The sequence below is a fragment of the Anser brachyrhynchus genome, assembly GCF_964034855.1.
Source record: "Anser brachyrhynchus genome assembly, chromosome: 8".
Classification (NCBI taxonomy): domain Eukaryota; kingdom Metazoa; phylum Chordata; class Aves; order Anseriformes; family Anatidae; genus Anser; species Anser brachyrhynchus.
In genome coordinates this window covers 27,578,815-27,603,378 of record NC_137702.1, presented here as the reverse complement: position 1 = coordinate 27,603,378, position 24,564 = coordinate 27,578,815, and the positions used below count along the sequence as shown (strand labels likewise).

At 36.3% G+C, this 24,564-nt stretch overlaps 2 protein-coding genes across 14 annotated transcripts in view; one reads left to right on the top strand and one right to left on the bottom strand.

Moving 5' to 3' along the window:
* Positions 1-24,564, top strand: part of NTNG1 (netrin G1) — a 157,179-nt gene that overhangs the window by 114,947 nt on the left and 17,668 nt on the right. For 3 of the 12 annotated variants that reach the window (XM_080603593.1, XM_080603597.1, XM_080603598.1), the window contains exons 6-9: positions 289-354; positions 2,334-2,393; positions 7,835-8,002; positions 13,573-13,710. The exons of 1 other annotated variant lie outside the window; for it this stretch is intronic. In XM_080603593.1, the coding sequence (XP_080459719.1) occupies positions 289-354; positions 2,334-2,393; positions 7,835-8,002; positions 13,573-13,710 (432 nt within the window). Of the gene's footprint in view, positions 1-288; positions 355-2,333; positions 2,394-7,834; positions 8,003-13,572; positions 13,711-21,533; positions 21,566-24,564 lie in introns of those variants that run through there. 8 more of the 12 variants (XM_080603602.1, XM_080603600.1, XM_080603601.1 and 5 more) reach the window with 8 other exon arrangements.
* The window catches only part of LOC308199451 (uncharacterized protein), an 88,443-nt gene that overhangs the window by 46,251 nt on the left and 17,628 nt on the right, over positions 1-24,564 (bottom strand). The window contains exons 6-10 of one of the 2 annotated variants that reach the window (XR_013954655.1): positions 24,275-24,422; positions 14,455-14,578; positions 13,286-13,609; positions 2,647-5,016; positions 529-582 (exon numbers count right to left, since the gene is read on the bottom strand). Coding sequence is in view for 1 of the 2 variants with exons in the window: in XM_080603632.1 (XP_080459758.1) it covers positions 13,316-13,390; positions 13,477-13,609; positions 14,455-14,578; positions 24,275-24,422 (480 nt within the window). In the remaining variant the exon portion in view is untranslated. Of the gene's footprint in view, positions 1-528; positions 583-2,646; positions 5,017-9,622; positions 13,610-14,454; positions 14,579-24,274; positions 24,423-24,564 lie in introns of those variants that run through there. The other variant, XM_080603632.1, reaches the window with a different exon arrangement.

Here is a 24,564-nt window from a genome sequence, read left to right as displayed (position 1 = left end):
CTGGTGTTAGAACCAAATATATTGGTCTTGGGTATCTTCTCATCAAGAACAATATTTTAAACCATGGAAGATAAATTGTTATGCACAGTATTTTATGTCCATTTGGTGTTTTGGGAATCATCAATTGCTTGTTTTCTTGTTTAATGTGGAGTCATGTACTGTTCAAGTGCAACTTAGACTAGTACAGAAATGGATGTTTGTAGTCTATGTCTTTGTCCATATGCTTGCCTGTTTAGCACAATATCACATATGTAAATAACAAAACCTGATTTTTCCTGATGCATGCAGATCCTCCAAAGTTTGATAGGATATGGCCGAATATTTCTTCCCTTGAGGTTTCTAAACCAAATCAAGGTAGGATGCTGTAAAATTCCTAGTGGTCTAAAATTACTGAAATTGCTTCCTAAGAGTCCCACATGGCAACAAAAGTAGTAACAATGATAATCCAACTCATTTTTCTTTCAGTGCTGAGTAATGTTATTCTGTGAGAAAAATATCTGCAGAATTTAAACATAAAGCAAACCTTACCTGAAAAGAGCATTTTTCAAAACTAAGATCACACACAACATCACTGCATAAAGTCTGGAAAAGTAGAAACACAGGTTTATAAGTACCGATATACATTAATTTGAACAGAAGTCCCAGGATAATGTTGGACTTGTATAAACTATAGTCTATATTATGAGTAAGTTTTGAGATTTTTGAGTGCGAAAGATTGTCATCGTCTACATCAAACCCATGTGTTAATGTCCTATTTCCACGTGTTTTTTTTTCCCAAGTGAGCTGGGAATTCTTAGCTTGTGTGACATCCCCAATACAAGTACATTCTCTGCAGAATAGACTCTCAGTTCTCTGCAATTCAAGTGCCACACAAAATATTATTTGCAGACTTTGGTACGATGATTAGCATTGAAAGTGACAGAACAACTTTTAAAGATTAGTAATAAAACAGAAGTACGATTCTTTGTTATTTGAAGTTGTATTCAGCTATATACAATACATTTCATAATTATTGTTCGATGTAAAAAACAATGTCCTTTTGTTCTCCTTATTTACTGTCCCAGTAGCCATTCACTCCCAAGAAATCCCTGTAAAAATTTGGCCTGTGGCTTGCTCTGACAGTTCAGAGTGTCTTTTCTTGCCTATAACACATACAGATGGAGAATGAAAAGGTGATGTAGAAAATAGCTACTAATCTGAACAAAATGTATTAGGAATTTGTTGGGAAGTTACTTTAGAAGGGCTGTAGCTTTATATCCGTTGATCAGTGACCAAACTGACACATAAGTATGTATAAAACCTAATGTACTACATGTGCTTCCCACAAAAAAATAGAAAATCCCAATTCACCTGTACTCTCTGTAAGGATTAGCAATATATTTCAGTTTGCATTATTCACATGTTTTGAATTAAATAAACATGATGAAGTGATACTTAGCATTCTAATAATTTCATTTGGCCATTTTTTTGTTGTTGTTTTTTTCTTTTTTTTTTTTTTCAAAATTTTGTCTGTGTTCCTTAAACAAACAAAATACAGAGTACATCTCTGCTCCTCTGCTCTCTGCAAGGATTAGTCTACATTATTCACAGGAATTTTAAATCTAAATATTCCTGATAAAATGACACTCAGCATTTATAATGAATTTCACAGCTTAATCAATTACACTGCTTGTGTTCTAAGACTTAACTTCATTGCACAATACGTCTTGAACAGAACAAAATTACTCATTGTTTCTTCCCTAGTAAATAAGAGCCAGCTTTAGTAAATATAATTTTGACATTTTGTTATGGAGCAGAAAACACAAAAAATTATAAGTATTTATATTCCAATTATGTGTTTGCAGCATATTGTTACAGTGTTTCACAATTATTTTAAATTAATACTTCAGTCAAGTATAGCATATAATGAGAATAATTACAAAAATCTGCCTACAGTTTATATTATTTTATTGTGTTTTCTTTGTTTATATTATTAGGCCAGAGTAAATTTAATAAAACCATTCGCAGCCCACAGCGGTTACCATACAGTCATTGGTCACGGATTGAGAGAAATTATCATATAATCACTAACACAAAATTGCCAAAGTGTGCAGATGTGAATAACTTTCCCCTTATCTTGGATCAAAAGCTCAAATGACTCAGTAGTTGGTACCTATAATTCATTTTCACCAAGTTTCACCCTTTCCTAACAAAACAGTGACCATTGTTAAAGTTAAATTTAACACTGTAAAAGTTAATTTAAAAAAGGAAAATAAAGAAGTATATTTTAGTCTTTTGATTTGTTCCTATACAAAATCTTTTCTAATTTACTGTTCATTTTATTACCTGTACAGTTGCTCCCAAATTAACTATGACAACTGTTTCTTCTGTTCAAGTTGCAAACCACAACAGAGGTAGGAATTCTTGGATTCATACAGTGATTTCATAGTGCTATGTGTTGTGAAAACATTGCACTGTATGAATCTGGAATATCTGTGAAGTGTACCCATCAGCTTACTGGTGAGGCATCTTTGTTGATGACAAGAGAAACATTAAGTCACATAAATATAAACCATACAGAGAAAAAATAAATATGCTTCTGTGGCACTGTGGCATATAAGGTTACATGTCATTTGTTTTTAAAGGAATTAAAAATAAGAATATTACCATTCAGATTATTGCCTAGAGAGCAAATTGTTGGTAGAGATTTCTTTTCCTCACCAATCTGCATAAATTGTGAAAAGGAAACAAATAGATTAGTTGAGGTCATACAATACATAAAAATGTCAATTGTCCATATCATCAAGACGTATCTGTAAATGCCATGGAGTGTAGTACATACTTATGTCTTCTAATGCATTGTAAGTGTGCCTTACATCTTCATTTTATTGTAACAGTGCACAAACTGAGAGTGTAGGCATTACATTTTGAACTGATATTTAAATGTTTTATCAAAATAACGGAATTATACAGACATTATGAAAGATGCCAATATTCTCTCAGTAACGTCCAGGCAACCTGTTTTGTTTGCATCTCTGTCATTTATAGTCAACTCTGAGATCTTCTCATTGGTTTTCCTCATCAATTTATCTGTAAAGAGTACATATAAAGATGCTTTGTCTTTCTGTAGCTTCTGTGCATATCTCATTAATCATGAAATGCACATTAGTAAGGATTTGAGAAATCAACAAGCGTTTGAACTTAGGTTTGATCCATTTGATGAGATCATAACTGTTACAAAGCAGGTAATTTCTAAGGTTACAAGGAAATCTCCTTCGTATTTCATAGCATACAAAGGATGAGCTCAGTTACGGGAAAACGAAGAAGAAAAAATATTTAAATGATTTCTGAAAGCACTTTTCTTGAAATACTTTTTGTTCTTTTGGTTAGAAAATGACACTGATAGCTGTCTCATGCATTACCAGTCTTCATTTTAAAATTGTGCTTACTTTCCATGTGTGTTTACCGTTGTTTCATGTGATGACATCTCATGTTTTACCAGTCCCAGCTGAACCTTGAGCTGAACCTAGTCCTGATAGCACAACAATATATCATCTCAAAGATGTAAAACCATAGCATTATAACAGGGAAGAAAAAAGATCATTCAGTTTATAGAAACAAAACAATTAAATGATCAACCTTTTCATGAGCTTCCTTCAATAGGTAATTTTATTATGTTTTATACAACAGGAGCGGGGTTGTCACAATAGAATCATTCCATTGGGAATCATCTTTAAAGGTTCATACAGTCAATTCTTTTATGAGATGGCAAGGAATTTGACAATTCTGAATCATCCAAAGATAATTATCAAATCTAACATGGCTATCTCATCTCCCATCTCCCTTTTTCCTTCACATTGAACACACCTAGCTAGCTTTACCTCTCTGAGGTTTTATTTTCCAAACCATTTACTCCTTGTTGTTATTCAGCTTTATACTATCTCTAATCTTACATGTCTTTTCTGACATATGGTGCTCAGAACTGAATGCAGCATTTTCTAGCACAGTCAGCTCGTGTCATTTCAATGTTGTTAAACCATTTGCAGCCTGATTTTGGTACATTCCCCCTTATCTCTTTCAGTGACTGTGTGGCTTGGCCAGTGCATGAAAGTCATGATGCTGCTAGCCAGACGCTTGCTAAAAACCTTAAATTGTGCTTCTGACACTTCTAATATGCTGGCTACTTTCTGGTCTTTGTGCTGGTTTAGGTGAATCACATGATAAGCTAGAAGGCCATACAGCACTGACAGCTATCAGACTCCCAGCTGCCATGATGCTGAGTGCAATTATACGTTTTGTGTGAGTAATTCAGGGTAGTACCTCATGAAACTCATGGAGAAATCACTTCCCTTTCAATCATATGCAGACCCTTTACATAGCTTGTTATTACTATTATTTATTTTTAATAAACCTAAAGATGTATAAATGATCACTGATCAGGCCAACAGCAATAAAAGAATAAGTTCGTATGATTGCATTAGCAAAATAGAAACAACCAAAAATCATAAAAAATTGGCTATAATAATAAAGTGACTTTAGTTACCTTGTCCTGGCTTTTTATTTTTTTCTCCTCTGCCATTACTAATCTTTGATCAGATGTTAGACCATTTCAGTTAACCCAGATTTTTTTAGTATATCATATGGCATTTACCAGTGTAAAGATGAAGATTCCTAGAGCTTTTCAGCACAATTGTTACAAAACAGAGTATCCACTAAAATCATAGAATAACATGAATTGGAAAAGACCCACAAGGATCACCATGCCCAACTCCTGACTCTACACAGAGCAACCTAAGAGTTAAATCATATCTAAGAGCATTTTCAAAAAGTTTCTTTAACACCGACAGGCTTGGGGCCATAACCACTTACCAGGAGAGCTTGTTCCAGGGGCTAACCACCCTCTCGGTAAAAACTTTTTTCCTAATATTCAGTCTGAACTTCCCCTGATGCAGCCTTTACCATTCCCTCCATTCTGTCACTGGTCACCAGAGAAGAAATCAGCACTTCCCTCTCCCCCACTGATGAGGAAGTTGGAGACTGCAATGAAGTCAAGAATTGGTCTCATTAATTACCCTTAATATTGATAAGACACATCTGAACTTTTGTAGTCCCTCTGAATATATTGAAGAGTGTATGTGTACATCAAACTGAGCCTTTCATAACTATTTAATGCTTCTTTAGTCAAGTTCATAACTTGTAGCAAGCCCTGTTAAAGCAGTGAATTATTTTATGTGCAGCTTTGTTTCCTGTGCTTTTGTAATAGCCAATTATGTGTTGTAGTAGTATTACTAAAGGTCATATCACAGTTTCAGAGTGGAAGTAGCACAGTCATTCATTCACAGAATGCTATTTTAAACACACAAGATGAGGTAGTATAGTCTGATTTACTGTCACTTATTTACAGCCTGCATATTTTTGTAACATAAAAATGTATTATTATTCTGCTGCCCATTACTGTTTCAAAAAGCAATGTAAATTCTTTCCTCTAAATTCACCTGCAGTGTGATTACATTTAGCCACAAGTCTAAGGAACATAACAGCATAGTATCTTCTTGCCAAAACAAGTTATGTAATGGGGGCAGAAGACAGGTTCTTTCTCAAAGCAGAGACTAAGACAGCATTGCTTCTTAATCTGAACTTCAGAAGGATCATAATGCCTATCTCCAACCAATCTTTCTTATTTTAGAAATAAAATATTAAAATTTAGCATTGTAACAATTTTCACTGTGATCCTTTTTGCTAGCACTAGCTTCTACTTTTAGGTCTGTTGCCCCTTCCCTGTGCAGTTTTTACTCAGGTAAGATGGATATGCTAGTGGAGAAATAGTGCTGGGCAGCTGGCTAAAACGCTGAATCTCACTGACCAGTTGCAAAAGAGAAACATTAACACTTTTTTCCTCCCTACTCAAATATGTCAAGTGGTAGCATATTGAGACTGAAAAACCAAGTGTTTTACCATACTCAGCAGTTAGAGGCATCAAAATTATTAGACTGACATGAACTGTGAACATTACTTCATCAATGTAATATCAAAGAGAATGAGAGTGTGTATATGTTAACTATGAATATGTAAATTGAATTAATGTTTCCTGGCAGCCAAAAGACAGCTCTCAGGATTGAAACTTATGTTATGTTAAGCAATATAGATAAAAGAAAAGATGCAATCTATTTATAGTCTGCTAGATCAGACAACAGCAAAAGTATATATGTATTTTTACATAACATACTCATGAATATGTACTTTTTTTTTTTTAATAAAAATATAAACAGGAACAAAGTTTGTATCTGACGCCCTACATCAACAACCAGTGGGCTCACTGGGTGCCCCACCACAATCAGCAGTGTACTTTAGAAAATACAGAAGGGACTTGGTCCCTGCCATGTATTTCCAAAATTTACATTTTACATCCTCTGCTACAGCTTTATCTAATTATAGCCTAAGTTAACTTTAAGATCTCAAAGCCCTCAAGTCACTGCATTCCATTACTGCAGGGAACATATCATAATCTCTTTCACCACGTTTATACACTGCAACTCTAAAGCATGAGTTGCTACAAGTTGGAAGTGTGTTTGAGAACCTCAGTGCCCTAAACGGCTAGACACCATCTCCTAATTTGCAGCTGAAATTTCTCAATGAGCAGTTAACACCCACTTGTTCTTGTGCCAGTGTTGTCCATTAGCGCAGATACTCACTTAGGATGGCACAAGGCTATTTCCTTGATGTATTTATAGCCCGGTGATATCCCTTCTTCAGTTTCCTAGACTAAACAGGCCAAATTATCATAGTACACTTTTTAAATTGGCTCTCTACTTCTTTGATCATCCTAATAACCTTTCCTGCATTCATTCTGGGCTCAGTCTCAGAGCTGAGCAGTCAGACCTACACAAGCTTTCTCCACAAAGCATAGCTGTGCCTTGTATAATGATATTGATGCTTTCCTAGTTTCTACATTTTTCTGGATAAAACCACATAGTCCTTGTCATTAAGTACTCAGAGGCAATAGGATTCTATGTTTAACAAGGGTGTTTTTTTAAGAAGTTGTTGTCGTGTCAGCTGCAGTTCAGATGGCTGCAATAAGCATGTTTTCTATTCAGTGTACATTTCCAGAGTTTTCAAGGTGTATTCTGGCCTAATAGTTTTTCATCTCAGATTTTAAAAATAGGTTAATGCTTACCTCAGAAATGTACTAGAAATAGCTCTTAAATAGTAATCTCTCTTCCTTCCACTTCTCTGTTAATTGTTTTAGGAGGTGCTGGCCAAAATTGTCAAACTGGAGATTTATTTGGTCTTGAATTAAAATAGTCCATTTCCCAAGGTGCCTACGAGTTACAGTACCCTGAGCCAAGTTCAGAAGTAATTTTAAATACTCACTACTTACAGCAGAACAAAGCTTTTTTTATTTTATCTTATCTTTCATTGTGGATTTAAGCATGCTTAAGTTTGACAATTTTGTCCACTGTATTTAATATTTTTAATATGAGGAAGTTTTTCCTGTGTCTTTATCTATACTCATCTCGAATATGAAAAAAAAAAAATACATGCATTTCTATAAGCAGAAACTGAGCCTCCAGTACCCCTGAAAGGTTTACAACTGCAAATGCTTCAGTTCCATCAGGTCTGCCAACAGCAGTCAGTCTTTGACATCATGCCATGGTGGTCGGGTCACACTAACCTGCCTGAAACAACCCTCACTTTCATTGCAGATAAACATCTGCTGTTGTCCATGTTACATTGATTAACATGTATGTGCCATTCATTCATATTTCTTTCCATAGTTCATTTTTACTAAGCATGTAATGTGCTATTACTCTGCTGCTGTATACATTTTGTATACATTTCTGTTCTTCCTTGAAAGACTGTGAATGCTTCGGGCACTCCAACCGGTGCAGTTACATCGAGCTGCTCAATACGGTCATTTGCGTGAGCTGTAAGCACAACACTAGAGGTCAGCACTGTGAGTTATGCAGGCTGGGCTACTTCAGAAATGCTTCTGCAGAGCTGGACGATGAAAATGTATGCATAGGTCAGTCCCGGGGTAACTGCGGCTTTTTTTCTGTGCCTTTTAAGCTACCGGCAGCTGCTAGGGACCACTGCTGCTTACTTGCCAGATGAGCCAGAATGAGCTTTTTCAATGGATAAGAACATCTGTGTAGACTTTCCATCTTGTTGCCATAGTTGCCATTGTAGCCCCAAGGAAGTATTTTGAATCTGTACATGATGAAGAACCTCCTGGCTAAGAGTCCAGGGAAGACTTTCCCAGGAAGCCCCTGAGAAATTGACTGTGCTGTCCTGCGGGTGGGAGCTACACTGGAGTTGCACACACGTAAACATGGTAGGGTTGAGTCTTAAATCCCTGTTCCCAGTCTAACTTTTGGAATTATTAGTACGCTATTGAATACTGGCCTGTAGACCTATGAAAGTTGCCAGGTGTATGAATAGAACATGGGAACTGGTGTTTATTAACTCCTTTTAACTCATTCCAATTTTAAAATTAAATGTAGCACCAAATTCTACTCTCAGGCACAGGCGGTAAAATGCAGTCTTAACTCCTCTCTTCCTCAGAGAGGAAACTGAAATTTTGCCCGTGTGATTAGGAGTAGCATTTGTAAAAGCTGTTTGGCATTATGTAAATTTAGAAGTAGGACTCCTAGATGAAAACAGTGCTTTAAACCTAGCATCTGATATAAATATCCAAAATGCAGAAGTCAAGAAAATTTCAAGAAAATATCAGAACACAAACAATAGAAAAAATGTCACACTAGAAGATGCATTATTCTCTTATCACCACAGACAGAACACAGCAAAAGGCAGAGGGCCCTAGGTGAAGACTGAGGATACTCAGTAAAAGGTAGCTTCATACAATGGCCAGTAGTTAACAGGTAGCCATAAAAGGCACTATTCAAACAACGATTTCATTATGTATTGTTGCTCATAGACATAAGCATCAGAAGAACATTGCCTGGATTTCCACTGTGATTGTTTTTTCTTTCCAAGAAGGAAAAGAAAAAGGAAAGAAAGAAGTAACTAAGATTTTCATGCCAAAATGGACTACGGGTGAATAGGTTATATTTTAATATTTTTTTTATAATTCATTCCTGAAATTCAAGCCAGAAATTATTTACTTTGCTATTATTTGTTTCAGTTTACAGCTTGTCAGATTTACATTCTATTTCGTGATAAACACCCAGATCCATCCACGCACTGCATTTTACATGTCCTTCTTTTAACTTTGCTTGGCAACACATTCAGAAAATGCATGATTTCCTTCGACATTAATTAGTCTGAGCTAATAGGAACTTTAATAGGCAAGTCATGATTTCTTATGAGGAGGTTAACCCAATTCAGTGTTCTCAGTAAGAAGTACTGTCCCTCATATTTGTTTGATGTAGATGAAGGACATCATTGGTGTGACCACCAGGGCTATATAATTTCAGCTGTCTAAACAGGCCTAATGAGTGTGATACTAAATTACTCTATTTGGGATTTTTCACCAGCTTCTGCAGTAAATTGTTTTCCCATGTACACTGAAATGCTAAGACAGCATCTGTAGCCATGTCATTAAGACCAGGAAGTTAATAAGCCGGGAGTCAAAAATAAGTAGATTTTTAATTAATATGCAAGTGATACATTTAGAATGTCTTAGTAAAACAACTGTGTACTTCATAATTGCTCAGACACTACAGAAATAAAATAAACTTTCATTTAACAAGAGTCTTCAAAAAAAAAAAAAAGCACAAAGTGGTGGTCCATTTGCAGGCTTTCCCACCTCAATGCAAGCAGAATTCTCATGGACTCCCATGAGAACCGTACTATGTGAGATGACTATAGGATCAACCTTGTTTTGCTACATATAAGGTAATTTATTTAAATAATATTCTCATTGGACTGGATTTTGAGGATTACAGTGATCATACTGCGTACAAAATCTGTGATATCGCAGCTGATTCACCAACTTAAGACTGAAGACCAGAAGTAACTTTTGTAATACTTCTGGTTTAGAGCCAGTGGAGTGCAGTAGATACCTAAGACCTTCTCAGAGGGGAAAAAAAAAAAAAAAAAAAAAAATTGTGCTTAAAGTGCTTTCCTGAACTGGGGCTGCTCAGATTTAATCCTGCAAAGTGTGGTGTATTTGCATCTCAGAGAGTAAATGGATTCACCATCCTTCTGGGTCAAGCACAAGGACTCTTGCTCTATTGGAAACGCTCATTTCTCTTTTCTCTAAGAGCAGTGTTTTGGATTTTAAGTATGAGTGGAATTTTGGCATTAACATTTTAATAAGCAGATTTCCAGTGACACATGCAAATCTTATTCCCGTATGAAAGTCTTACTTTTCCAGGTTAATTCTTTCCTCTTCAGCCACATACTTAAAGTCAAAAATGTTTGGATAAGCTAGTTTAATGGCAGCAAACAAGGGTTTGTCTCTGATTTATCAAAACTACTTACACAATCTTAAAAAATATATATGGTAAGTATATGGATAACATGAATCTTAACTAATGAAAATGTTTCATTTTTAAAACTGACAAAGTTAAAAAGGATTTAAATATTGAGAGGGTTGTGGTTTTTTTGTTTTGTTTTTGGAGGGGGTGGTTTTTTTGTTGTTTTGTTTTTAACAGTGAAGCACAGTGTAACACTCTATACAGTGGGCTAAAATCTATTTCATTATGTCTTAAAATTTATTTTGCTTCTAAAGAAATTCATTTCCTAAAATGAATCATCAAAGATTTGTGGATTTGTCAATTGACTGCAAAATTACCTCCAATGGGCAACAGCAATTTCTAAATAAATCAAGGTAGTTTAAAGAAAAAAAATGCACTTGACATGCTTGCAGTGAAAAAGAATTGAACAGAATTTGAAGAGCATTTTTATTTTTTACAAGCTCTTGATAAAGTCCTAATAATTGTTTCTTTCAGTGAATACGTACACCGGCAAGCACAAATAGCATTGAAACCACCAAGTAGACCCAGAGTAATAAATCATTTCTTCCTTTGCCTTATGACATAAACATTAAAATAGTCATTACTGTCTCACCTATAACAAAGCCAACCTTGCAGTCACTTGGGCTTAAGCTTCGGTTATCAACCGTGAGAACTTTTCATAAACTCTAATGGTAACTAATTAAGTGAACCGTAAGGGTTGTCCTGTAGCCACTGTCAACCCAGACTGACAGTGGCAAGTCTTCAAGCTTCAGCCTATTTTCCCAACCTTCTTTTTCATTTATTTTCATTGTATTTTATTTACAGCAGCTTTATATTAATACATCGCACCTCAGTGAAAAGATTACTACTACTGTCATATTCCCAGCCACTACAGTCACCAGATTCAGGTCAGGAGGAAAATTCCTACCCAGTTAAATCAGCAGAGACTAGTTTTTCCCTACCTTGGAACCTGGTGTGTGGTCTACTTGCTAGGATGATCTGGAAATGTTATTTAATGCCTTGCTGTTGCAAGGCCAGTAATGTTAACCACTGTCTTATAACCACAGTAACATACTGGAATCATAGCTTTTGATCTTTCTGATGTCTTAGGTATTTGACAGGTGTTGGGAAGTGTTCTATAGCCTGACATAGTGTGTTGGACAATGAGCTTGGATGCTCTGTTGGCTTGTCTAGGTTATATGGCTGTGGTATCAACTGTGCACTGGGAAAGATGGAGGCTAGATTCAGTTACTAAAGGTTACCAGGTCTGTGTTGTGTCCTGGTTTGATCTACCACTTTTAGAGAAAGGGTTTTACTTAAAGTATCTATGTTCCCTTAAACAGCACACTAGGGGCCTGGTACTTGCAACGTTTTTAGATGACAGAGTTCAGTAGGAAAGTTCTCACTGACTCAGGGTCAGGTTCTTGTTCTGTGACCAACATAACATCATGCTTCTATAGCATTCAATGCCACAGGCCATACATTTCTTCATAAACACTTGTTTAAATCACTGTAGGTCTATTATATCCAATTAGTTTTGATGTATAAGAACTAGCTGTTTCTAATGCAATTCTAGACTTTTTGCCTTTCAAGATTTTCTATAAACACTCTAAACAAATTTGACTTCCTGCATTCAGTACATATCTCTGCTCTGTGCATATTTACATAAACATTTCATATATCCGATTCACGTCTGAATTGCCAGCTTTTCAAATGGCACTCACTGTGGTATAATCATGCTCAATTTTGCACAGTCTTTTTGGCATGTCAACGTTCAACTTCATTAATGAATGTTGCTATCTAATTGACTATTATTATTGTGGAACTCTGTTTGCCAAAGGTAACTACTCTTCGTCAGCATGCCAAATGTTCAAAGTGTCATCTGTAATTTATGGGTAATAAACACTGATACAACAGATGACAAATGTCTTTCTGATAATGTTTTTTCCTGTTACAGTTTTTCCATTGTATTTTTTAATATTTTACTTCCAAGTTGAACAACATTTTGTCATTTACAATATCACTGAATTTTAACCTAATGCTATGGAACAATTTCCAAAGGTAGTCAAAGCAGCACCAATTCACAGACACACAAAGCCAGATTCTCAGCAGGTTGCCCAGATTCAGGAACTGATTTATCTATCTTTTGCCTTCAACAACAGCAGAGATCAGACGCTGCCAAAATGTGTGTCTGCAGTCTCAGTTGACAGTGGAGTTACTCTGGGTCTACATGGGTCTACATACAAATAAGATATGGCCACTTAAATTAAAAAAATGAATAGCAATGCCAGAAATTAACTCTGCTTGCTACTGTCTTGTCTTCTTTGTTTAATTAGCCAAAACTGAACACGAATATTATAATCATGTTAAAGAAAAGGGTTGTGATTGAAGAAGACTACACATTCCCCTGCAGTACTTGTTCTGGGAGGAAATGGGTTACCCTAGTCATTCTTTAATTAGGTCAACACACACGTGGAAATAAGTATCAGGGAAAGAGCCTCATTACATCTTCCATCTGCCCACTGGGAGGTGAGAGAAATGAAAATGGCAACATAAAGCGAGTTCTGATAAGTTTTGCATTACTGCTCACCTCAAGTTTATCATTGTGGAATATGCAAAAGGTTTATTAATGTCACTGCTAAATACAATCTCATCAGTTTAATGGCAAATATCCACATACATGGTTATACTTCTCCACACTATAAAGGAAGACTATCTTGGAAATAAGTAAAGTGCATTTATATAGCCCTCTAAAGCAATTCAGCACTCAGAAAAATATTGAGTAATATAAATAAGCCTATTTTAATGATGTGAGACATTTCACCCTAATGATGTATTGATATACAAACCTTTCCTAACATTCACTAAATTGTCAAAAACATTCTTACCAGAACAGAATCTGGTACAATCACTTATTCTCAAAGAACATGGTATCTTCTGCCTTTACATCTTTTGTGTTTACTTTCTCTCTTCGTATCATAAAACGTCTCTTCCTGAAATGACATATGCAAACAAATAAATGGACTATAGTAACTATATTCACTACTTTAGATATCATTAATAGACAGTCTTCCTTTACCTTTAACACTGGAAATGCAGCCTTTATTGGTATTAAATGAATTATCACCTTATGTAGACCTGAATCCAGTGTGTGTGTGTTGTCTTGTTTCTGCAGACTGTTATTGTAACCCTTTTGGTTCAGTCCATGATCGCTGTAATGACAGAGGATTTTGTGAGTGTAAGGAGGGAACATCAGGGCCTAAATGTGATAAATGTCTGCCGGGATATATCTGGCACAGCTTGGGCTGTCAACGTAAGTAACTCAGAGTTGCCCCTTTCCTGCAGCTTTGCTGCATCTGCGTCTGTATGCTATCATGTGCAGCTACTTAAGGGCAGAAAATGAGCAAAACCTCTACAAGCTGTAAGAATGCCACACTGCCGATCTTTATGGAGATTCCCAGATGAGGACAGTGGATTGACTGTTCCATCCATTAATTTTAATGTACTTTCAGTGTCCTCTCTCTTGCTCGCTCCTGATAACACCTGCGGAAGCTCCCACTGAAATACATAAATATGCGTGCCTTGCCAAACGTGAAGTAGGTTTTGTGTACTAAAACATCAGCATATTAACTCTAACTTTAAAATTCTTACTGAAAGACAAAAGGTAATTTCTCTGCATGTTTCCTTTTTTCTATACTCAACTTCAGCCTATTTGAGTAACTGAACTATGCTTTCATACATTAGGACTATGTCTCTGAACAATAAAACTGCAACACACTACCTCATTACTTGTTATAATTAATGAAAATCACATAAAAGCTGAAGATAATTTTTAAAAAGTATACTTCTTTAAAAATAGGTGCTAAAATTTGGTATAAGTATTATTAGAAGCAGATGTTTCAATGCTTAGTTGTATATTTAGATCCTTTTCTGGTTAACAGGTCTTGTAAATGAGTGGAAATAGCACACCAGTACATATAGGATTAGGCTTTTATTGCCAATTTCTTTTGTAATAGATTCTGAAGATTTATTCTTTATAACTGTTTTGATCACCTACTTGGAGAAACTCTGAAGAGTCCTCTCACGTTCTTCTTTCACCTTTTCTCCCTGCCTCTCTGCATGCTTCCACATAGACACATTAAACAGAGATTCCTCTAACAGCTTGCTTTTGATTTGTAAGGCTGAAAAACACAAGAGAATGTAATTACTGACACTGATTAGCCAAACATAAAATTGACCAGAGAGCCACGCAAATTCTCTAAATGCTCTAAAACAAACATAAATTTTAAATCATAAGTTAAAGGAACAATAAAGATGGAGATTACCCCTTCCTCTCTAAACAATGAATAGTCTGAAATAGAAAACCTAGGCTTGTGACAGTTCAGTAAATGTGTCTGAAAACCAGCAAATGCAGAATTTCAAGACAGACTGTAATAATTAATCAATTATCATTAAATTCATACACAAATAGAAAGGAAGGTTGCATTTGCAAGGCAGCTAAATGTTACCTGAGAAAATTGGACTCTCTCTGCCTCTGCCAGAAAGCTCCTGTCTGTATTTGGGCAGGTTGTTTAAACCGTATTTTTTGTGTGTGGTTGCTAACTTCATTCCCATTTGCTGGGTGCCTGCCCTTGAGTTCTGTTTGACAAAACATGGAGCACATACAGTTCCAACAGAAAGCAGGTGAAGTACTTTTCAAATCTCCAAGTCCTCTATCATTAATATTTTGAAAAATCAGATCCTAGGTATCTCAAAACCAGCATTTGAAATCACAGGATCTTGCTTTGCCTGTGCACCCCTTATGTAGGAGGAGGTTGTCACCTCCCCTGCACCTTACCCTAGGTACCAGCAAAATAAGCATTAGAATTTGCGAAGCATCGAGATATGGTAGTAACAGGAAGGAAAAAGAAAAAAAAAAACTGAAAAGAAGGAAATCGATATGATTCTCTGAAGCAGAATTTGAATAAAACATAGCAAACATTTATGTCTGTATCATGGGTTTAAATAAAATATTAAGTAGCTGAGATATTGAACAGGGCTGGAGATCTGTGGAGTGAATTGTACGGTCATATTATATATACACACACACCAAGTTGTTAAATCTGTAAAAGTAATTACTTATTAACTATTTCCTGTCTTCTCAGGTTTGGACATTATAAGCTCAATAATGTTTTCCTAATTAGGATTTTTTGAGCCCAACATATAAAAAGCCTGATTTTAGCTGAATCAGAGTATTTGTAAAACCTTTAGACAGTTTCTGGAAATGCAAGCTAGTGCCTTTTTATTTGCTGACAAAACTAATTAAGTGTCCCTGTGTTGTTATTTTATGAACAAATCTCCATGTGATTCTGTAACTATCAGATATTCTCCAAGTTCCATCAAAGTATCTGATCAAATTTAGAAGAAAAACAACTAGATGCAGTTGTCAGTTCTATGGAACAGACACCAAATTGCCATGTTTTACCAAGCACACACTGATTTAAATCTTGCTTCAAGTCTTTTCATGGAGGAACAGAATTCCAATTCATTTAATTTTGTAGCACAGCAATTTTACCTCTGTTATCTTTTCATTGAAATCTAAACAAATGACTGGACAAACAAGCAAACCCTGAAATATACAGGAAAAATAGGAACTTCTTCTTCTGCCTTAGCAAAGCACAAAAGGATTATTTGTCTGGACATGTAGTGTATGGTTGTGATTTGTTTCCCTTGAGCTTGCGCTGTCCAGAAATATACATATGCAAAGATAGATACTCATAAAGCACATCAACGTGTGGTTGTTTACTTTTGGTCATACAAAGCCTATCGGCATTATTAAGAAAATCTATTTTTATGGAGCTTTGTTGCTATACATCATTGACCTAGGGCGACCAGAAGCATGACCTATAAATAAGTAAGTTAAATCTATACCATAGCTAGTTTAATTACTTGTATGATTGCATAAGTAAATGGAGTGGCTTAGTTTAAAATATTAGTAATCCTATTTGGGAAAAACAATGCTGGAAGTCCGGTTGTGTTCTAAGGCTCACAATATATCATTTGATAAATTACTGTTCAAAGTCTACCTTGTACCACACTTGGGTGAAAGAGACAGAAGCTATTATCCTCAGAAGTATTCATTTAGGTACTGCACTCGTACCGATTTCATCTAAAACCTTTGAGGATCTAGGCAGAGCGCTCATCACTTGCGTCTCTGTGCATTCAGAGGTCAGATGCAATTTTAGACTTCGCCTCCCAGATAAAAAGCACCATGATAACAGCTGTTATCTTACTGAATTCAGGGTTTGTGCTGCACAGACATAGTGGTCAGCAGGGTCTGGTTGGTACAGGAAGGTTTGCTGCCCTCAGGAAAAAGAGGCAGAATAGATGCAACTGTGCCTCTAAGCCCTCCCCCTGGACCCATCCATGCCGCAGGCACCAGGCACGCAGGGGAAGCAGCTGGGGTTTAGCTCTCCACCGCTCTTCCAGATACGCACAATGGTTTTCTCACCAGCACACATACAGAGATCAAAGCATAAGGAGCGTATTACGAACTGAGCAGTCTGGTCCTGAAACTCTTTTAGAATTCCAGAAACAGGAGGAACTGCATAGCTATATTTCATTTTTCTACGCTATAGTAATTAAACAATTTCCTTTAAAAATGAATGTAGAAACAGAAGAAAACAAAGCTCCAAACCCAGAAAGAGACTTAACCAGTAACTACAGCTGTTCTGGGCCAGTCCTGAACTGAACACAGTGCTCTGTGATAAGGGGAACCTGTAAAAAAAATTAGAAGCATCTACACAGAAGAACTGCTTGAGTTTGAAAAATGAATGAAGATAAAATATTATGCAAGAGCATTCATTCGATTTTCTAAGCTTACAACTCAAAGTATTGTATCTTTCATATTTCTTGTCCACGACATTTCAGGTGACTGTTCTATACGCTCAGGAGTGTTTGAAAATAACACCTTTTAATTTCACTTGCGCAACAGTTGATTCCAAAAACAGCCACATATTTACCCAATCTGACAAAGAACAAGTGCCACTCTTGCCAAACTCAGCTTAGCAGCACAGCTCTAATTTTCATTATGCATGATTATCCAATGGGGAAAAAGGTGAGGGAAAGTCCAATGATTACCATGACTCACTAGCTCCCTTCATATAGCTAATGAGCAAATACAGAGCTTGAACCTTCAGTCCTGCAGCCCCACAAAGCCTAGACTGAGAACAAGAGTTACCAACAGTAGCTTGCACCCCAGTTAAATTCAGCACGTTATTTCTTGTGAATCATTGTTTTAAATCATCTTGTTTCAATGGTGTAAATGTTAAACAATTAGCAAGTAAGTTTTCAGTCAGATGCCTTATGTCAAGCTCTGAATAGTTTCTTTTATTTTACCCTCTTTTTTTCTCCTATTTTATTTTTTTTGTTAAAGCAGGCAGAGGATTACAATTACACTCTTATCTTCAATGCTCAAGCTGCACTCAGTGCTTGTATCTGGACTGAACTTTTATCGCTCTGCAGCCTGTTAGATAGTTCATATTCTGTTACAGCGTGCATTTGACTTGTATGATTAAATACATTTTTCTGCATTTTATGATGTTACAAATGTGAGAGCCCAAGGCATTTGATCAAAATCATGCAGATTGAATTTCCAAAGAAAATCAAACCTGAAATTGTGATCCTGCAAATTAAAGTAACGTTTGCTTGTGGAAGTTTGCATTCACAGTTCAACAAGAAAAGGTGCATTACCTTCCATTTCTTAAAATACATCATATTCTTCTTTCTAGATAGATTAAGTATGTAAATGTAATGTTCTCTTCCCATTGCCTCTCCCCTGGAAGCTTAGTGAGCTTTTAGACTTGTTTGTACGCAGGTGCATCTGTCCTTCGATACCTGCACATTGAATTTGTGTGTGGGGAACTATATTCTGTAAAAAGAAACAAATTCAAAACCAGAAAGCCCTGCTTTCTGGTTCACCTTTTTCCATCCTTTTACCAGGGGCAAGGCCACAAAAGGAATTTCCCCTCTGCACAGGTGCAGTATAGACTTCTACTTCTGGTCTGTTTTGGTGCCAGGACTGGTGCTAGCAAGTGCACTGCCACCCTTGGAGCCAGAGGGACATAAAACAAAAAGAATTTATTGAAAAATATGAAGTTCTGATGGGGTTGAACATGGCGGTCCCTAAGGAACAATTTGCCCTTGGACTCGACACATAAAATGCTGCTTTCCCAATACCTCTTTTACATGATTGTTATGCAGACTAAAGAAATTGTGTGTGTATAGGGATTTGGATGTCAGAGGAACAGACTCTGCTTCAAACTACTCCCAATTTAAATGCAGAATAATTCTCCTTAAACCAATTCAGAATCCCTCTGCTTCAGCTCAAGGCAAAGTACAGCTCACGGGTGTAAGGACAAGCAAGGCAAAATTACAAACAAAATTACAGTGTTATCAAGCCTGATTCTCAGATGATTCAAAATACCGATTCCATTAGCCTCAGTGGAAGCATGCTGACTTACTATACATGTAATGCCATACTGATAGCCTGAGCCTTCTAAACCTGAGGAAACAATGTGTTAATAAGCACGTTTACATTAATTCCAAAACACACGGCCCAAAGAATAACCATACAGATAAACTGATACATAGAAAATATTTTTACTATCCAAGTATGAATATCATGGAGTTATATTTTTTTAATGAGATACTGGACTTGGAGAAAAAGAAGGCTGATATCTCCCTGCAGAGAGGATATTTAAAAATAAATGCCACACCATAAATACTGTATTTAACAAAAAAAACTTAAATGAAACACCTTTCCTCTATGAAGAGCATAGAGAAGAAAATAAAAGCATGGGATGCTGTCTACATATAGGTATTTTAAAGATCTACATAGTTACCATAAAATGGCTAGACTGGGGATCAAGCCTCAAGCTCCTCTTAGTACTGCTGCTTCAAAACCTGTCAAATGTTGTGAAAAGAGAGCAGCCTACAAAGGGAATAGGCTAGAGTGACATCGTGAATGCTCAAGCAGGTTATCTCGGTGCCTCTGAGCTGGCAGGAAGGCTTCTACAAAAAGGATCAGGATTGTGAGCTAGGTAACACCTGTGTGTGGGGAAGCCCCTAGGGATAACAGATCATAAAACAAACAGAATGAGGCATAGGGTAGGGGGTTAGCTAGCCTAAGTTAGCATCTTATTAAGAGGCACTAGGTTCTTAACAGACTCCAGCTCTTCAATTCGGGAGATTTATTCTGATATAACCTGGTGATCAGATTTGCTTTCTCCAACGTGAAAATGAATTGTACAGAAGCAACATTGACACACGTAACCCTTAATAGAACAATTCTTCCCCGGCAAGGTAAAGGCTTGGATTGGAGCAAAGAGGTTGTTCTCCTAGTGATCTGGCCAAGGTATCAGCTTCAAAGGTGCTATTCCACAGCTGCCTAAGTTGCTTGAATTGCAGGTGCTGCAATCCCCCTTCTCCCAGTTACCAGCTATCTAATCCCCCATCCCCAGTAACATCTCAGGCACTTGTTGGACCCATCCCTGAACCATCTCAGAACTAACTCAGCAGGACACTAAAGAGACAAGAAAATTTTCCTCTGCTTTAGTTCTGTGATACGACTCAGCCAGGGGTTGGACAAGCAGGAGCACCCAGGGAGGGCATCGCCCCATGGGCTGGGGCATGATGTGACCCAGGCAACCGGCAGTGAGGCTGCACTATGCAGCCCTGCAATACAGCACGTGCTGGGGAAATGGGGGATCAGCATCTCCTCTTTCCCTCATTAGACCATTCACGTTATACTCTAGCAAGCTGTTGGCATTTGTACCAGACAAAGCTACACAATTTAAGAACAAGCAGGTGGATAATTAGGGAGACTTCCTAAAAAAAATTCAAAACTGTTCTGTATTCACCCCCACTCCTCCCAGAAAAACACCTAACCTATAGAATAACACAAAACTCTAAGATCTGCTTGTACTGAGGTGGTACAGTAACTTTTTGCAGACTGAAGAACTGTTTTTCAATGTGCATAGCCAAAATGAACGATAGTGATAGACATGATCAGAGTCCATTTCACAACAGTCCAGTCTAGGAAGAAGGAATGTGATTTGAAGATACTTCAGTATTTTTGGTGCTGTGTCACGGGAGCATTCTGGATAACTAAATACTAGGAAATTCATAAAAAGTCAAACAAGTAGCATTATTTGTTTTCTTTAGTCAGATGATTTTAAAATGGTTAATATTTGATAGCACAATGATAAATATTTTAATACAGTATATTGCACTCAGTTAGGAGTAGATCAAAAATATACAAAGTAAGTTCCATGAGATAAACTTTTATTAGGAACATGAAATAGAACATAAAGCTTGATAGCAATTACTGTTTAATCTATTCACATTTGGAAACGTATTGAAGAGGAAATTTATAAAGCAGTTAATTGTTATGAATTATTAAGTGTTCATTTGAACAGTGATGAGCAGGACTACTTCTCCTCTGAAAATGTCATGCTTTCCTTTCAAGCCTGCTCACTGGCCATAACTATAATTTGCCTGCTCACTACCTTTTTATGAGAACTGAAATAAAAAGATCTATACCACCACAGACACGCCCAAATGGGACATTTTTATAAAGGGGCCTTAAAAGGATCATTTAGGAGTACGTAAAATAATCTCTATTCTACTTAACTGGAGATAAAAACTACTGACCTGATGCAATTAAAGATAGTTGACACTTGCTATCTTGCCATCAGTATAACTGATAGCAATGCTGACAGCACGTGCTAATTATTAAGGCTTCAGGATTTAGAGCTTTAACTTCGTTTACACATGTCCAATTACAACTCCTCCAAGAGATCTTTCTGTTCATGCTGATAGCAATATGAAAATCACAGTTCAGTTTAGAAAGAGCTGATAGGTGTGAACTTGCAAGGTATTGACTGCCTTCCACAACAGGAGCTAGCCTCCCTCAGTGCTATTATGCTATTAAAGGTAAATAATAATAAATAAATCTTGCCTAGCTTCCACCTTCAATGGATTTCAGAGTTCTTCTAGGTACAGGGGGCACACCTGCTGTTAAGGTGCATTTCTGCCCTGAATTTTAATATGCTGAAAGGATTTAATCCTAAAGTAATCAGCAATTTCTGTCTTCAGGTTTCATAGAATCATAGAATACCCTGAGTTGGAAGGGACCCACAAGGATCATCAAGTCCAACTCCTAGGTTTGTATTTCTACAGAGCTGAGTACTGTAGTATCTAACAGCTGATGACATGCGTTTAATGACATAGTGCAACTATTTGAGGTACTTTCAAAAAGATTTTGGCTTTTGTCATTGACAGTATTTTTAATGAGTAATCTATACAGGTGAAATAAACTCTCATCAGACAACATTTTAAAGAAATTTAGTTGAGCTAAAAGAGTTTAGTACCAACAGGTTGAGTACTTCAGCAATGAATTTCTGAAAAATAATCAGGACCTTTCAAGATCTGAGCTTTTAACTCAAATGCTTAACAGAAGTGCTTTTTTTTTTTTTTTTTAATATTATTCCCACTTCACTCTATTGTTTTCTGAGCATCTTACCTTGTCTATGGTAAAGCTGGTCTTTAAAACCTCTCACTCCTGTGAGTCATGTGTTTATCTTCACGTTTGCATGCTTATAGCCACTAGAACACCTTACAGTAGAAACCTGAGAAAGTCTGCACTGAAGTCTGCACAGGGATCAATTTAATCCAGTTTTCTGTATTTGACAGTAGTAATGAGTGGTATTTCATTCACCACAAGTATCCAAACTCTAGAAAGCTACTGCTTAGGTACTTTCTTAGCCAAAGAATTCATCAATATCTTCATACTTAGTTGGTCTCAATGTGACTTTTATCCACTGATTTGTCTAATCACTTCTGGAGACATTCATTCATTCCAAACATCCTGTTTGGATAACAAAATTCACTGTTCCATTATACAAAATAGCCATAAAATTCATCGTTTCATTATACCAAGTGTCTTTGTTTTAACCAGCTGACTGACAATTTCATTTGGTATTTCTTAGTTCTTGGGCAGAAGAGGTAAGAGGTAATAAGAATAAATGAATGATCATGTCCAGTTCACCTTTGCCAGAGCATTTATGATTTTATAGATGTCTGTTGTATTTTTCTTCAATCTATCTTCCCTTTTTTATGCAGAGGAATACTAATCTGTTTAATCCCCCCTTTACCTGCAACAGTTTATATCTATGATCAGACTTCACCCTACCGTTTTTGGTAGTACTATATACTTTCTCAATATGCAGGACTTTAGACTTAAAGAGATCGGTGCATCCTGAACTCATATGGTCGCATTGTGGTGTTTTCTGTTTCATTCTTTTTTCCTGTCCTAAAAATTTCAAGATTCTATTCGCCTTTTTGACTGATACAGAGCATTAAGTCAAAATTGTCAGTAAATTACACGGAACTACTCTTAAAGTCTCTTTCTTAAATGGTAAAAAGCCAAATATCTATAGAGATAGAAGATTTTGCTATACATTACTTGTCAAAAACCAATTTCATCTACCGTTTTATTGTACTATAACCCAGCATCTTAGAAATTCTTCTGAAGATCTTTACAGCCCCAATACTTTTGTAATACGAACAAACTTTATTATGTTACTTTTCACTCACTTTTCTAGCACAGTTCTGCACGTATAATTCCTGACATGATTCTTACAGGACTAAGTAGTAGTCTCTTTTCAGTTGAAATAATTGACATTTATTCTTACCCCTTTTCCCATTATTTAATCCATGATTATACCATGAAAAAAAATACGCTTATTGCATGACTGCCTGGTTTCTTTGAAAAATGTTACTGAGGGATCTCATGAAGTGCTTTTGGAGATTCATGTTATCAACTTGATCACCTGTGTCCACATGCTGCTTACCAATTCCTTCAAAAAATTATCTACTAGATTTGTGCACAACTATTTCCTATGATTTCCCTCTACTAAAAAAAAAAAATTTGCTCTTCCCTGCTTATCATGCTTACTCATCTATTTGCTAATTCTGTTCTTCATTACAGTTCCCATCAATTTGCTTGCTGCAGAAGTACTTACTAGTCTGTAGTTCCTCTAACTCTCCTTGGGGCTCTTTCTAAAAATCCTGTCTGTAAAAGTCCCTTCTTGTAGTTAAGGAAGCCAGTCTTGGCAATTAAATTAGTAAAACCACAGGTAAGAGAAATTTGTTTGTTTGTTGGTTTTTTTGTTTTGTTTTGTTTTTTTAAATTGGGTCAATATTACTTGTTTCCTGTCATCTGATAGAACACACTGTTCTCCATTTTTTAAGAATGGTTTGTATATAATTTGAGGTGCCTCCAGAATTTGTTCCCATCAAGAGAGGCAGTGACATAGTAATTTCCTGAAGCTCTTCCACATACTGAATACTTGACAGACTTTTTTTCCATGAACGTATCTTGTACACCATTCATTTGCTCTAGAGACTTCCTGGGAAGCTTCTACTTCTGCTGTGTTTCAAAAATAATAATAATTAAAAAAGAACTACTAATTTTGTGAATTTAATGCATCACTTCAAATTCTTTCTGGCCTTCCTTGGTACCTTAACATGTTCTTAGAGCTGAAGTACTAGTGTTGATACTCTTTTCTTTTTTCCTTCACTTCATTATAATTTCAGAATTGTTATTCTTTCTTTACTGTTTGTAAATAAATCTCTTTATAAAGTTTTCCTTTACTCTGCTGCTAACAAGGCAATTTTTATAACTATACTTTTCAATAGTGGTATTGGTTTTGATACTCACTTTATGCTGCGTCTATAATATGACTGGCTCACCAAATCATCTGCAAGCATTATGCCCCTTTAGCTTCTCCTAGCATTTATTTCTAATAAGTACATGCATGATGATATCTTCTTACCCTGGATCTTTACCCTTGAGACATGTAACCTTGCAGTGACTTCATATTGTTGTGGTTTAACCCGGCTGGCAGCTAAACACCACACAGCCGTTCGCTCACCCTCCCCCCTCCCTCTCTGGGATGGGGGAGAGAAACGGGAAAGTGAAGCCTGTGAGTTGAGATAAAGACAGTTTATTAAGACAGGAATATAATAATAACAATAATAATAATAATAGTGATAATGGTAATAGTATTAATAATAATAATGTGTAAGAAAACAAGTGATGCACAATGCAATTGCTCACCACCCG